The sequence below is a fragment of the Rhyacophila brunnea genome, unplaced genomic scaffold, assembly GCF_057557595.1.
Source record: "Rhyacophila brunnea isolate RB1 unplaced genomic scaffold, BYU_Rbru_1.0 scaffold_23, whole genome shotgun sequence".
NCBI lineage: Eukaryota > Metazoa > Arthropoda > Insecta > Trichoptera > Rhyacophilidae > Rhyacophila > Rhyacophila brunnea.
In genome coordinates, this window is record NW_028232893.1 from 17,053,416 (window position 1) to 17,070,185 (window position 16,770).

General features: G+C 34.0%; 1 protein-coding gene across 1 annotated transcript; it reads left to right on the forward strand.

Annotated features, from left to right (window-relative positions):
* Positions 1–2,446: 2,446 nt before the first annotated feature.
* LOC147069604 (cytochrome P450 4c3-like) lies at positions 2,447–15,586 on the forward strand. Its single transcript, XM_085950851.1, has 9 exons — positions 2,447–2,462; positions 2,891–3,000; positions 4,282–4,372; positions 5,993–6,093; positions 6,661–6,682; positions 8,180–8,466; positions 13,551–13,725; positions 14,350–14,529; positions 15,417–15,586. The coding sequence occupies exons 1-9, from the start codon at positions 2,447–2,449 to the stop codon at positions 15,584–15,586; spliced, it is 1,152 nt and encodes a 383-aa protein (XP_085806977.1).
* Positions 15,587–16,770: the final 1,184 nt, after the last annotated feature.

Genomic DNA, 16,770 nt, shown 5'->3' on the forward strand with positions numbered 1-16,770 from the left:
ATGCGGCTCTTTGGCTATTGGCGTGCGGCTCTTTGCCAAATTCCCAATTACCAATTTTTACAAAAACTTTTTCAAAATTCACAATTTTAATTTTTTGTCATTGATTGTACACTTATTATATTATATATTGACATTATCGCGAAACTAATTTTTCCTCCGTGATGGTTGATGCAAAAAGGTATGATTGTTGTTTTGAATCCGCCCATTCCAAAGGCGACAAATTATTTTTTTCTCCATTTGATATTGACACGAGCACTTTTGAAATACAATTTTATTTGTGTATTTAACAAGCAAAGAGTTATGGAGCTCTAAATTTGTAGGTCTTGCACCAAAATTGAGGATTTAGAGACAGAAATATGCGATTTAATTTCACAACACAAGTGCAGCGCTCTAAAGTATAAGAATAGAATGGTAGATACTAAAGACTGGTAGAAATAAAGTATAGAATGGTAGATACTACGATTTTAATACATGGAATAGCTTTCCTAACTCATAATCGAGTCAACATAATATGTATGTGAACAATCATTTTTACACATGAACAATATAAATAACATTTAGAGAAGTCAAATAACCGATGAGAATTTGGAGTCGCACCTGAAATTAAAAACTACAAGTTACATACCAAACATACAGAAACTCTCCAATGAAATGCAAGGAAGATCATTGTTCACATTAGTTTCAAGGAATGCGTGAAAATTGTATGTAATTCATATTCTGTAAAAAATATATTTATAATTTCAACAATAGTTTTATTCGGAAATCTTCTTCACTTGATAAGTAAACAATTATAAAATGTTATTAATTCATTCAAATATACATATGGCTCTCGAATTTTTTTAACCGTTGTGCAACGCATATTTGGCTCCTTTGGTCCAACAGTTTGCCGACCCCTGGACTAGACGAAAATACGTTTTAATGATTTCGATCGGGCCAGACAATCGGCTTTTCAAGTTTGCACTTGTAATTAATCATTATTCGCCAATCGACAGATAATGTAAGACATAAAAAAATACTCTAAACCAGGAGGGGCAAACTTTTTGGATGGAGGGCCAAATTCAAGAATTCAGAATGAGCGGCGGGCCGCAAGTAAAATACAATTTTTAGATATACACTATTTATTATCACGAAAAATAAACATTACAAAAAAATTAACGAGGATTAATGAGTGTTGTACATTTTTTGACATTTTTTTAAATTCAGGTGTTAATTTTGTAGTCGATATTTTCAAAACTGCTTGTAAATGAGCATCGGAGATGTTTGATCGTAAAGAATTTTTATTGAGGTTCATGATCGAAAATGTTTGTTCACATATACCTATAGGTTAATCCAAAAATAACGAACATTTTTCTTGCATAATCTTTAATCTTTAGTCGAATTTGTCTGAATTAAGGGCATTGTAAAATTTGAAGATTTCTTCACGACGATGCAATTCTCTTAAATCAGTGTCACACTGCAGATCAATAATCTCAAGTTGTAGCTCTGTCGGTACACTATCAATATCTATTGAAAATGGATCGCGTACTATTGCTAAAATTGTCTCAATTTTTCGGAAGTCACCAAATCTTTGTGAAAAATCGTCATTCAGAGCTTTAATAATTTTACCATATTCTTCAAATTTATATTCTGGTATATTCAGCAACTTCAAAGTTGGAAAGTTGTCCACGTTGTTATTAGATATTTTTTGAAGGAATAACTTGAGTTTTAATTGAAATCCATTCAAACTTTTTACCATATCATGGGCATATATTTTTTTTCCTTGCAACGCAGAGTTAAATAATTATTTAAATGTGTCACGATGTTCAACGTAGAAAATAGTGGTTACATAGTATGAGACGAGACGCAAGGAAGACGTACTGAGATAATACATTTACGAAACAGCAAATTCTTCAAATAAAATTTGAAGAATTTGTTTCTATTGTCAATATTTTTTAAAAAATTATAAAAAAGTTATTCGTAATCAGAAGTACAATTAATGATTGCGGGCCGCAAAAAAATACCCGGCGGGCCACAGCTTGCCCCCCCCTGCTATAAACAATAGATTATGAAAAAGTGACTTATGCTGCATTACGATCATGTCACTTGCTATCACGTGCTGGTACTATGATAAATTTAGTCTATGGTTTTGTCATTCCGCAGAATATTATTTTGAATGATGGAAAGAAGTTCCAACTCTAATTTATTAGTATTTATTATTAATGGTAATTTAACTTAATTTTAACAGTTTCTACGTGTGCGTATGTTAAAATGACTTACGATATTGCATGCATAGATAATATTTTTAAAATAACCCAATCAGCAGCCTATAGATAATAGACGTAAAACCAGACATAGATAATAATTTAATAGAAAATCCATAGAGAAAAAAAATTAAAACAAAAAGCACGCGTTTTGACGTGAATCGGAAATGTGTTATGATTATATTATGATGTAATAGTTGGTGAGAATGTACATATGCAGACGTAAGCAATGATTTAATCGTGCATATCTTTAAGTTCCAACGAAAAAAGAGTTTTTATTTTATATAAAGCCTTAGACATGGTAATTCTCAATCCGCAATAAATAATGCATTATGTTAAGAGTAAAATGAATTAAAACTATTAAGTAGTAGATAGAAACTGATTAAAATACCTCGTCTACGTTCTGTATACGTGTCTACGACAGTGCGGCGTCCAATTGTCCGGAGGCCAGTCGTCCCAATCCCGCGTGAGGTGACCTCATTACTGTTCCAGCCATTTCGTGACAGCACAATAATATAACGTGATGGTAATGTATTCGAACCTTTTCACGCTGATTTTATATTTTGTTTATGAGTAACCATAGCAACGAATTGTAGTGATATATGAATGTGTAAACTTTTTGAATAATCCAATTCATTGTTTTTTTTCAGATCGTATGTTTGATCAAGTCAGAATATATTCAAATAGATTTGATAACCTATATAAATTGTGGATTTTTTCCAACCGTGTTCTTGTTGTGTACAACCCTGATGATATAGAGGTATACCTATCAATTATTTTACTCTATTTTTTTGAAGAATCCATATACTTCACACACAAACGCTACTATTGGTCTGATACTTTCACATTAATGTATACACATTCTTGAGAGCTTTCTCCGATGAATAATCATACACAATATGCGCAAAGGTAGGCAAAGTGTTTGGAAACACAAAACTTTTCATATAATAAAGCAGACAGTGCTAAAATTTCAAGGACAAATCGTCTCAAACTACGTACATACCAAAAAGATAGTAGAAGATTCTATAGACTCTGATGTAATTAATTTATGTGTACCTAGGTGAATCCTAAAATCAATACTTATAGGTTCTTTTGTTATATATTTACGTTTAAAATTCAAATTTATTTATTTACATAATTATTGTGGAAATGTCCCTCTGAGGCGGACGAAACCGGTCCTAGTTTATTGATTAAAAGTGGAATAAGTATTACAAAAAAATGCGTTTTATTAAATTAAGCAACAATTATAGTGGAGATCAAAGATTAAATACGTTTACAACATTACACTAAATAATTGCAAGATAAAAAGAACCTTTTTATACACAACGTATATATTTTAAATTTTTTAAATTTTCTGTTGAATCATAATATAAACTTGACTTGACTAGCTTAAACGATCAAAAAAAAATTACAAATCATATTGATTTCCATAGTAACGCACGTACCTATATATTAATAATTTATTTGCTAGGACCCCAGACAGCAACAAATAATTGTGTTTTACTTTTTAAGGATTTCTTCCGAAATAACTTTTCATACAAAACAGAATTAACTGAAAATGATTTCAATTCTACTTAAAAAAAAATGGCTAAAAGTATTAAAATAATGCATTGGCATCGTGTTCTGATATATTCTAAAAGTTTCAAATGTCTAGCTAGTCGGGAAGTTAGTTAAAAATCGATTGCAAGATTTGTACTGGATAAACAACCACCGGACAAACAAAAATACGACCTAATAAAAATGTTGTAAAACAAAGAAATTGTATTAAAGAGTAAAATTCAAAAAATATGAAGTAGATGGAAGTATGCCGAATGAGATAAAACACCGAGTAATTCACGAGCACAAAACATACATACACGACGTCAGAATCAGCGTCATACACACATACAATATGTTTCATCAGAAATAATACGAAAAGCTGCTTTGCAATAATTGCAATAAATTAGGTAGTCATTAGTTAGAAAATAAAATTACATACTATTACTAGTATCATAATTAAATGTACCAGTTCAACTATTCAATTAGTACTAAATTGTTACAGGTCATATTGTCAAACCAAGCGCATGTTAACAAAAGTTGGCTGTATGAAATTGTACATCCATTCGTGGGCACGGGTTTGCTAACAAGCGCAGGTAAGTTACACCTTTAGCAGGGTAGATTTTGTATTAATTTGTTATATAAGTTAGAGTCAACACTGTATTCGTTGTCAGTGTGTATTTTCCTTTTGGTGAGTGGACATAGTGACTTAAATCCATTATAATGCTATAATTATTGTTGTCAATATTGTATGGTAGGGGTAAAAAAACACCAGTGTTTTTTTGGAATATGGATTAAACTCTATGTGTGAACGAAACACGTATCATAGATACATCTTTATACAGTGAAACTCCGATTCTACGGTTTTCAAGAAACCCTAATAAAAACGATAAATGCGGGATACATATTTTTTTTAAAAACTTTTTTTTCTGCTGGGTTTTTTTCGACGTCTTGAATTATTTTCAGTTTCTCAGCTAGAGTTCTAGTTTTCTTCATGGGGGGCATTTTAGTTACGACTTATAAAAATTCGGGATACGAGATGCAGGGCAAGCCTGATCGCCGACCGACCTGTGCAAACAAAGCGAAGCAACTAAAAGGTCTGGCGAGACTGAGCGCCGACCGAACTGTGCAAACAAATCGACGCGACTGAAAGGTCTGTATGTATCATAAACAATTCTACCAAAGCGAAATGAAAACTATTCAACAAAAACGGTCAATCGGGATAATATTTGTGACGGGGTCATACTTTTTAGATGATAGATCGAGGAAAACGATAAATTGGGGAACGGTTAATGCGGGATTATTTTACATTGTTCTTATGGGTGTTTGGCTGACTTTCAAAAATGAACGATCCATGTGGAAAAACGATTTATGCGAGAACGGTAGATCGGGGTTCCACTGTATGTAGTGAATAAATACAAAATGATAAAATCATTTTATTAAGTTAGAATACATATTTATTTAGGTATGATTTTTTTAACTTTTGACACTTTGTGTGTGTGTAAACTACCCGTTAATTATCTGAGAAATCGGAAAAATCAGTGGTTTCTTCTCACAAGATGCAGAACTATTCTGCTGTGGTTATACAAATATTGGTATGGCAATAAATATATGTTCAATCAAAATGCTTCAGTTTTTGTTCCATTCCAGTTGCGTGAGATTATTTGTACTTTCTTGTAAATATAATATTCAAAAGGATGGTTTTATTTATTTATAACTTAGAAACACTTTTTAGTTGTAAAATAGAAACACTTCCGGTTTTAGTATTTATTCGGAGTTCACAGAGATTAATCACAATAACAGAGAATACTTCAAACGGTATATGAAAACAGATTAACAAGATAAGATGACTCGCTCGACCAAATAACAAGATGAACTTGCCAAAGAATTAATTCAGTTCAAATGTAGGTATCACATTTGACAACTAGATACTACACTTATCACTAGAAACGAATCTCAATAGTGAAAGGTGCTTAGTCTCAAAATAGAAGACCTGTATGGTCAAAAGGGTCAGAGCTAATCGGACTAAACTGACTGGCTGTAAGATTGTGAGAGATCTGCGAGAGATATCAATTACTGAGTCAACATAGAGTTAAATCCTAATCCGTCTACATAGTGATTGCGACATCCAGTCAATGGGTAGCGTCATATATGGGTCTCTTTTCGTAGTCATGTAACTTGTAATTTGTAATGTTTTTAATAAATAATGATTTTAGGTGAGAAATGGATCCAACGCAGAAAGATTCTTACGCCCTGTTTTCATTTGAACATTCTCAGTAAATTCTGCAAAATATTTGATGAACATAGCTTGGAGCTGGTGAGTGCGTTAAAATTAGATAATACTCAAAATGGCATTGACGTTCTTTCCTACATCTCAAGTTTCGGACTCAACACAATAAATGGTATATAACTAAAATATTATTATTTTATGTTATTATTTTTTTTATTTTTTTTTATTTATTTATGTTATTATTTCCATGTCAATAAAGAATCCAGAAACAATGAGGAACGGGGAGAGGGCGTTGGTTTTGAAAACGTAAAACGTAATTCACAAAAAACACTGTACTTACATCAAGATAAATGATTTTAAGTTATATTCTATCAGTTGTACCATACAAATAATAGAAAATAGTGCAGCATGAATAATATCATTCATTATCAGGTGGAATGAATCCACTACTAAAGGTCTCGTTGCAGCCTCTTTAATTTTAGATTCTAAGATATATTCTAAAGTTAGTAGTGGCCCAAAGTATTACGGAAATGTAGGTGCTGAATATAATATAAAGAAGCAAAACTTTTTTTCTTCATCATTGATCACCTTGAAATACAGTTATCTTCTGGGTGATTAAGACTCTTCCCCCTCGTGATCCTCTGATTTTCTCAGGGCAGAGCGAAGGCTGCCCAAAGTAAGTTTCTTCACTCGGTCGCCCCAGCACTGATGATCTTTTCCGGTTTTTCCTTCCCTAGAGGTTACCCAAAACCACCAGTCTCTCCAGATAATCTGGTATGCACCTAACTGCAGAATGCGTTACAGGTATTATTGTCGTGAGCCGTTCCTGTGCTCTCGAATTAAGAAACATTAAGTTTAGCACCAGCACCACATTTTGAAGGCATCGATTGCCTTCCGCTCCCTTGCTCCAGGGTGTATAACTTAACGTCGTACAGACATATTATGAAGAATACTAATGTTTGCACAAGCCTAATTTTCGTAGCAATTGAGATCCTTGAGCTTTCCATATACCTAGTGGTAAGACGTGTCATAGCATTTTTCGCAATCTGTGGAATCGATGTAGGAAAGCTCATAAAATAAATAATTAATTATATAAGTTAGCTGACAAAGTAATGTGATATGATAGTTATGTCTAAACTAGTTTTACCAGATAGGATTTAAGGATTTCCATTTCCCATTTCAGCAGGGCTATTCTAACACACTTAATTCCAAAACCAATATTAACAAGTGATAACGATGGTGTATCGTATTCAGACAGTTAATAATTATCCCGGGATGTGAACTGTAACATGGCCGCTCATGACCGTATTAATTGTTGTAGAGCAACATATAGGATGACAATTATTGTACATTTAGAGTTAATATGCAACTATTTTTAAAATTAATACCTACTAATACTGCTACACTAGCACCTCAAGTGTCGTTAAGTGGTACTGCACATATTTTTTAATGAGTTTTTTTATACTGCTGTTATGTTTTCGGCAACGGAAATCCTTACCAACGGGCCCCGATCCTTCACGTGATCCAGTGAACGGTACATGTCAGTAATAAGACTCGATGGATGCTAATCCTCATTCGTCATGGTCGCAAAGTACAGTTACACGTTGTAAATAAAAGGGGAAGAACTCTGGAGAGTTCGATTCGCAGTGAAACAACTCGGAGAGTAGAGCTGACTTAAGTTTGAACAAGTTGAATGATATTAGAATCATTTACAACCGTATAAATATGAAATAGTACTTAATTAAGTAATATTAGTAAGGCTTACTTCATGTACAAGGATTTATAATGTGTGTGTAACACAGCTAGATAAGGTGGATAAATTGAGGGTTGATCAATAATATAAGATTGAGTAGGTACATTACAATAGTCGAAATCACAACGATCGAAAATTATTGACAATGGTACATAATTAGTAACTTAGGGTGTCGATGAATAATTAAAAAAAAGACATTTTATTGTCATTAGGTAGATATCATAGAGAGGGGAATTATTGATACATACCACTGCAATGCCAACGTCTCACTTGATTTTTTCAAATGCATTTTATTAACATATAAAATGTAGTTTTACAGTGTTACCAATAATGTAGACAACCAAATTGCTTCGAGTTATAAGATATCCGCGTAACCCTGCATGATGAACTAAATTGATTCTTCAGTATTTTTATTTGCAGAAACTGCGATGGGAACTAAATTGGATATTAACAAATCCTGCGTAAATGAATATAAAAAGGCCTCTCTTGATGCGGAAGAATTATTAATGTACCGTGTACTAAGACCATGGCTTCGTTCCGATTGGGTATTTAATATGACGTCTTACGGAAAGCGACAGAAAAAGTCGTTAACGTTGACACACAATTTCACCACAAATATTGTCACAGAAAGACGGACATCAGCATCATTTGCTAAATTGAAGGATGCATCAAATAAGGCTACCGATGATTACGATGACGAGCCCAATGTGAGGACATCATCAGTATTGGATTCGCTGTTACTCTCTGAGTCAAAAAGAGACATCGATGAAGCAGGGCTGATTGAAGAACTCAAAACATATTTGTTTACAGTTGGTTATAATTTATTTGTTTATGCTTCTAATTTATAGCTCGTTTACATGTGCACGGATTTACTGCTGACAGTACGTATTATCTTGCCCATACAAAGAAAATGCACGTATATCACTGCATCAAAAAAATTCGGCGGCTTCTGAATTTTCACGCGATAGTTGGAACTCGTGCGATTTCTGCGCCTGCGCAATTGAATGATAGTAGCGAACCTGCCGGAAAAATACGGACTACACCACACAGAGCATTTTGACATTTACCAATTTTCATTGGGCGATGCTTAAGCGTCGGCCTATAGCGTTGTGGGTCCCAGGTTCGAATCCTGGGGGTGCCGGACGAAATCCCGAATGCCGTAATCCCGAATGGCCGAAATCCCGAATGGCCGAAATCCCGAAAGCCAAAATCCCGAATGCTGAAATCCCGAATGGCCGAAATTCCGAATGGCCGGAATCCCGAAGGCCGACATCCCGAAAAATAAAAAAATACAAACAACAATAATTGCGCAATCTCAACACTTATCTTGAATTGCGCAATTTCTACGAGAGAGACAAAAACCATTTTTTGTAGAACAAATGGGTTTTTGTCTATCCGGAAAAAATGCACAATCTTAACACTTATCTTGAATTGCACAATTTTCCAAGAGACAAAAACCCATTTGATCTACAAAAATTATTTTTCGGGATTTCGGCCTTCAGGATTCCGGCCATTCGGGATTTCGGCCATTCAGGATTTCGGCTTTCGGGATTTCGGCATTCGGGATTTCGGCCGTTCGGGATTTCGGCCATTCGGGATTTCGGCCTTTGGGATTTCGACCCAAACCCGAATCCTGGGTATGGCAAGTAAACACATTGTTTTTCTATTTGTGCATGAGTCAGAGTATGGACCTAATAGATTGAGCAAGTGGCTGACATCCATTTCTCGTAAAAACAAAAATCTGTTAATTCAAACCTCCTTATCTCTATCTTATTAGGATCGGACATGGTCGAAAAAAAAATCATTACCTACTTCAAATAGCACAATAAAATGACGACAACGCGTCTCGCTTACGCTTGAAGAGTGAGCCTGGCGAGACAGTCAATACTTTTGCGTGTCAACAGTAAATCCATGCACGTGTACATATACTATTATGTATGGTAAATATAATGGTTGTTTACGAAAAGGTTAACTTACTTTCCTGTAAAACTGATCTGTGATACTACGTTCACTTTTTGACATTTATCACGCTGTCAGTGTGTATTAACCTTTTGGTGAGTACGCATAGTGCCTGAAGATGGCGAAAGGCAATACCCGGGTGGCGAAAAACGACTCAAATAGGATAGTACAAAACTTAAGTCCATTAGAACCTTTTTATATTATAGTTGTTATCTTCCTTAACCTGAATCAATCCACTGCTAGATGGCGGCCTCTCCAAGTTAACATCATTCGAATCGGTTATAATATGAATTGCGTTACTATATTGTGTAAGTTACGAACGCTTAACGGCTACCGATACATCTGGACGTTGCCAGCCTGCTGACTCTGCTAGTATTATAAACTACTTTTATGCAACAAAACTAAACCTGTTCGTTCTAAAATTTTGAATAATGTTATAATATGTTGGTGCCACACGTGAATCTCCATTTTTACCATGTTTTTATTAGCTCGTATTTTTGTTTGTCCCGTACAGATTTTTTCTTGTTTGTCCACGATTTTTAACTAACTTCCCGACTAGCTAGACATTTAAAACTTTTAGAATATATCAGAACACGACGGGAATACATTTTTTAATACTTTTGGCCATCTTTAAGTAGAATTCAATTCATTTTCAGTTAATTCTGTTTTATATGTTCGGAAAAAAATCGTTCAAAGTAATATTATTACTACTCACTATTATTGGTTGTTAAGTGGGTCCTAGCAACTAAATTATGTATACGTGCGTTACTATGGAAATCAATATGAAATGTCAAAATGACATTTCAGTATTGTATATTTATTAATACATAGAATTGTCAAGTTTATATGATTCAACAGAAAATTTTAAAACGTGGTACTCGTATATAAAAAGTTCTTTTTATCTTGTAATTATTATGTTTTAGAATATATTTTGACTCCTATAAATATCTAGTACATGTTAAAAATATGCCTATTTCGATTAAAACATAAAGTGATGTTTGCCGTTACCATTTTATGGGTGTGCTTGACTTCGGGGGGTTTTATTAATTAATTTGTTTATAATGAGATAATTTCAGGGTCAGGATACAGTGTTAAAAGCAATATGTCATTGCTTAATGGAGTTAGCAAACAACAAGGCAATACAAGTACGTAAAGTTTTATTCCTTTGTTTTTGTTTTATCATTCATTTCTGTAACGTTCACCCAAGAAGTACTTGGGATCAAACGTCTCCGAAAAGAACGAGATATAACTCTAATTCAGTGGGAATGCAGCGTACTTTCAACTGAAGAGTTTATTCAGGTCTAATCTGAACCGTAAAGGGGTCCGTAAACGAGCATCAAAAAGTGCAGATTGCCGAAACAATTGTCAAAAAAATGATGCAACTATTGCCCAGCTGCTGGGCAATGTATGATCCGTCAACAGTGTCGGGCAAGTGAGGCTGATGTATTTTGTGCGTACACTTGACAACAACGGTCGGCAATGAAGATTCTGCACCATATAAAAAATAATCACATACCTAAACAAATTAATCCAAAATGAAAGAAAGATTTGGATCGGGTCCTACTTTTAAACAAACGTGAAACAATAATTAATATAAACCAGGAATTTATTATTGATAATTATGTGTTTAAAAACTTTAAAAGAATGTCAAAATTTGACGTTTAGTGAAATTTGAGGTTTGTGCAGCTTTGTAGTTGGTCTTTTCATACTAGGATCATTATAGTTTGGATTCGATGTTCCATAGCCCCGGACGTAAATAAACCACATTAATAAGCTCCAATACCCTGTTGTTTGTCCATTTATTCATTGTACGTAGTATGAATTGACGATTAGTAATAACACCATAATAATATTAATAACGACACGGCGAAAAATTATAACAATCGGCTGTCACAAATGTATTTATTGTTGCTAGGGGTGATGTCAAACAGAGACGCACATATGGAGCAGAGCGAGAATGAAATAGATTTAACTAGAAATTATTGCCGTATTTTTGATTAAGTTCGATATTCGATATGTCGACCAACCATGCTGCCAGAAAGCAAAAGACAATAGATGAAAAGTTTCGGCAACGTAGACTACTATTTTTGTATTTTGGGGAACTTTTAACAGCAACACAATAGCCGTATCAGATTGCCGTCAAAAGTTGCTCGTTTATGAGCCCCTTAAAAAGACGAAATTCTAGGTATTCAACATAACTGTGAAACCAATATAGTTCTGTATGAGTTTAAAGCTTGAAGTTACAAGCTTGAAGAAACAAGAGAATAGAAATATTCAAAAATATTTTTTCCGAAAAATACTCCGTACAAACGTACAAGAGTTCTGCAAATAATTATTTAATCCCAACGTAGTTAATGTCGCAAGTGCACGAAGACTCTGGAAGAAGATGGGTCGATCACTTTGTTAGATGTAATGGATCTACAGCTATCCATAATGTTTATGAAGGAAGAAGGAATTCTAGTAGTCATTCTGCCCTTGGGCTGTACGAGGAGGGAATGGGACGATTTGGCACCGCGAACTGGCCTCCGCCGATTGGCCTCCGGTAATTGGCCGCCGGTACAATTGGACGCCGGCCCAATTGGACGCCGACCCAATTCGACGCCGACCCAATTGGCCTCCGGGAGGATTGGACGCCGCACAGTTGAATTAAATGCGCAAAGGAATAGACGTACGTTACGATTTGTTGGAGTAAATAAGCAAGTCAGTTTAATATGCTTCTATCTTCTCAGTAGTTGTACCTTATACATTTCGCGCTTGACACATTTTTAATATAGATTGAGAATAATTATTATGCCTTATGATGTTTATTAAAAGAAAATAATTCTTGCCTCGCTAAAACTTAAAGATGTGCATAATCAATTAATTTATTGTCTATACATGGGTACTTATTTATATTTACAACAAATATTAAAAATAATGTTAGATGTTAGAATGAAAATTACATTATATTTCAGCGTTTTACTGACTTAATATTATAATAAAGCTTAAACATGTATATTATTATGAATAAATGCGTATTTTAAGATGGTATGAATTTACAAACAAAATATTAAGTAAGTTATCTGTTAAGTATAAATGTTTCAGTAGTTTGATTGATAAACTATTGATAAAATATTGAGGTACTGGGTGCCGGACGAATTACCGGAGGCCAATCGGCGGAGGCCAGTTCGCGGTGCCAAATCGTCCTAGACCCGTACGCGGACAATGTCAAGGGGATGCAGAGAGGCTGAGTGTAAGCAGCTTGAAAGAGAAAACTCGAGATAGAGAGTATGTAAAGCACCAGCTTAAACTCACCTTGACGTTCTAATCTAGCGCGTTCCATTTCAGTTTAGCAGGTTTTAATATCGTAACTGTAGAATTCATAATTATGTATTTTCTCATGTATAATTGGGTATGGTTGGATTAAGTTAACTGTATTGCAAACAACGAATTTCGTTAGATTAAGTTTACAATACCCCTATAATCTGGATATCTCTATGATTTGTTTCGGAGTGAAAATAATACTTATATATTATTTTGTAAGATATACAAAGAGATTTCGGAACACGTTTTATTTTTTACGAAAAATGGATGTTAACTATTTGCTTAAACTATAAAGTCCATATTCTGGATTAAAACACGTAATAAAAACAATATGTAAATTTTCCCAGATCCGGTATTCGAGCTCGGGACTCCTCTTCTCAACCGGAAACGTTACCACTCAGTCAATCAAAAGTGTTTCCGTTTCGATTTCCAACCATTTTTAAAAGATTCAACCAATGCTGCGCTTAGGGTTTTTTGTTTTGTCATCAAGATACAGTTAAGAAATACCAACTCATGTTTTTTTAAACAGGAAAGAGCTACACAAGAAATTGATGAAATCTTCGCGGAGTACGATCAAGAAAGGACGTTAACAATAGCTGAACTGAAACAAATGCAATACCTCGGCAGGTGTATTAAAGAAACTCTGCGTTTATATCCAAGCGGTCCTTTCATATCCCGACAATTAGATGAACGGGTCCAGCTAAGTATGTATAATATTATAAGACTTGATAAATAATTTCAATATACGTAAATACACAGCGGAGATTTGATGTCGCGGAGGTTCAATGCACAGGCAGGTATGGAAGCCGCCTTACGATAATGTTTTTGATTGTTTTTTATTGTCAGATTACGAAAAACATGTATGACATACATGAAAAAACATACATTGACCGCATCATCTGATTCAAAAAACTCAGAAAGAAGGAGACAGGAAAAGACTTATGATAACGTTGACAGATATTGCTGACACCTTATAATATTTGCGAGTGTTACTATTACTTTATGTGTAAGATACCTAGTCTAAGAAATCTAACATAATGACGGCTTGAAATGCTGAATAACCAACCCAAGTAAATTGTGCTAGCAATCTTCGACAAAAAGACAGGTGCGGCTTGTCAGGCACAATTACTTTGTATACCAAAGAAAACATTATATCTTATGTTTCCGTTTAATGGATAGGGTAGACTGGTCAAGCTAACAACCCATCCCCATAAGAAGCCATGGTAAAAACATTTTTTTCCTCATTTTTACACACATTTTTATACCTTTTTTCTAAGGGTATATAATATTAGTCAAACACATAAAACATGTTCTCTGTTCTTTAACAGGTAAATACGAAGTTCCTGCAAATACAATATTTATGATCGACATTTTCGACCTGCACAGGAATTCAAGCATTTTTCCAGATCCTAATATCTTTGATCCAGAGAGATTTTTACCCGAGATCTCTTCTAAACGACACTCTTTTGCGTACATTCCCTTTTCTGCAGGACCAAGAAATTGTATAGGTAATAAATAAATTTATTCATCAAATTACTTCAATAGCATTGAAAATTGTAAAGCACTTCACTGACTATTATTCAATTTCATCGCAATTAGGTAGAATGCAGATAGCTTAATAATTGGTAAAGCACATTAGTCGGAATCTAATGGATACAGGTTCGAGTCCTGTCTGGCATCGTATTTTTATCAAGATTTATTGTTTCTACTGAATATCTTACTGAGGTATTTTCAAATTATGCATGTCTAAAGCATTATGGCGTGATAAAGATACCATTTTATAATCTTTGATGCATCGCATGTTGACGTTATTTAAAACTAACTAACTGTGAAATCTATGCATCGATTACAAGTGCAATAACAGTTAGCAAAACAAAAACTAATATGGAAACATCGCTTCTCGCTATTATGAGTATTATCATTTTTAAAATAACATATTTTCCTTTACATTGGGAAAACTATGTAAACTGCACAAAATAAAATTAATAATTTTATAAGTCTATAGTCTTAAAATAATTTAATGGTAAGCTAATCAGAGTCTCAATTTGTAATTGCACGTAAGTGGATAAAGTATTCTGACTTCTGAGCATAGTTTGCATTCATTATTTAAATGGCAACACGTGTTATCATAGTCGATTAATCAATACTTTTTGTTTAAATGCATAGACCGCAAATTAGTATTACATACTACAATATTTTCAATGCAAGTTTGCTTTAACCAACACTGTATTACCTATACACAATTTCGGTTTATAAAACATGATTATTTATTTGACAGCTGTTATCTGAATTTCAATATTATATGCGTTATTATATCTTAGTGATTGTCCAAAAGGATATTTATTTAAATTAGCATTACTATTTACTATACATTATTTAGTTTATTTATTTTTAGGTCAAAAATTTGCTGTTCTTGAAACCAAGACAGTAATATCAAGAATCCTCCAGAACTTTGTACTAGAGCCTGCAACCAGGCGAGAAGATATTAAGTTCACTGGACCTCTGTTGTTAACGTCTAGGGATCCATTGCGCGTGAAATTCGTACCAAGAAAATCTTTTACCTAAACCAAGAGAGACATTATTATAATACATAATACTATCGTCACCACAATACTACAACTAGATAACTTGATTTTAACCGTTTTTGAGATAGCTATTGAATATAATTCTACATTTCCTTTTCTACAAAATGATAAAACTAGTTAAGTCAGAAGTTAATGGGAACTATATTAATTTTCACTCATTCCTCTTTTTGTCCTTTCGCGTTATGCCTAGCATGCACCTCTCCATACCATGTTGTGCTACTCTAAGTTTCTGGATCTCTCTTTTACTTAGGGTCCATGTTTCACACGCATATGTGATTACAGGAAGCACACACTGGTTGAACACTTTGCGCTTTAGGCACAGTGGAAGATCACTTTTGAAGACATTATTCAGGCGGCCAAAAGCACTCCAGCCTAGCTTTACTCTGCGAACAATTTCATCAAATAATTACATCCATCTATAGACAATTGTTGTCCCAGATAGGTTGTCCCGGATAACGAAGCAGACAAGGGTTTACGATGTAATAGAGTTTATTAAAAGCCTTAAATGGAGATGGGCTGGACACATAGCTCGAAGTAAAGACAATCGTTGGTCAAATCTAGTCATCCAGTGTTATCCGAGAAGTACAAAACGTCCGCAAGGTAGACCTAGAGGCCGCTGGATCGATGAAATGATAAAGTTCTGCGGAAGTACGTGGCAGCGCAATGCACAGGACCAGAGAAGTGGAAGCAGCTTGAAGAGGCCTTCATCCAGCAGTGGATAGATTCAGGCTGATGATGATGATGATATTAATTTTGTGTTTGATAATATTAAATAACTTTAAAACCATAAATGTATTAAATAAATAAAATCATATATCTACAATATTTTTTTTATACAATTGAGCATTATTAATTAAATTGTTCCCAATTAGACAAGTACAATTTTCCATTTTTATTATAAATAATAATTATTATAGCCTAGATTTATGTTAATCAAGTAATTTTTCCCAAGAATGAAAAAAATCAGAGTTATCTAGCTGTAGTATGAGGTGTCGATAGTAATATTATGTAGTATATATTCCGTACATACAGTTGAAAGTATTATAATGAGCAGGTGACCTTCTTCTTCCACGTCGATCTTCGATAGTTCCACTGATGATGAACTTAATATAATATAAAATCTAATTGTAATATACATGGCTACAACTGATGACGTTTGTTTAT

Coding starts and splice junctions, on each gene's coding strand:
- LOC147069604 (XM_085950851.1), top strand. Junction 13,726..14,349: donor AGATGAACGGGTCCAGCTAA/GTATGTATAATA, acceptor GTTCTTTAACAG/GTAAATACGAAGTTCCTGCA. Junction 14,530..15,416: donor AGGACCAAGAAATTGTATAG/GTAATAAATAAA, acceptor ATTTATTTTTAG/GTCAAAAATTTGCTGTTCTT.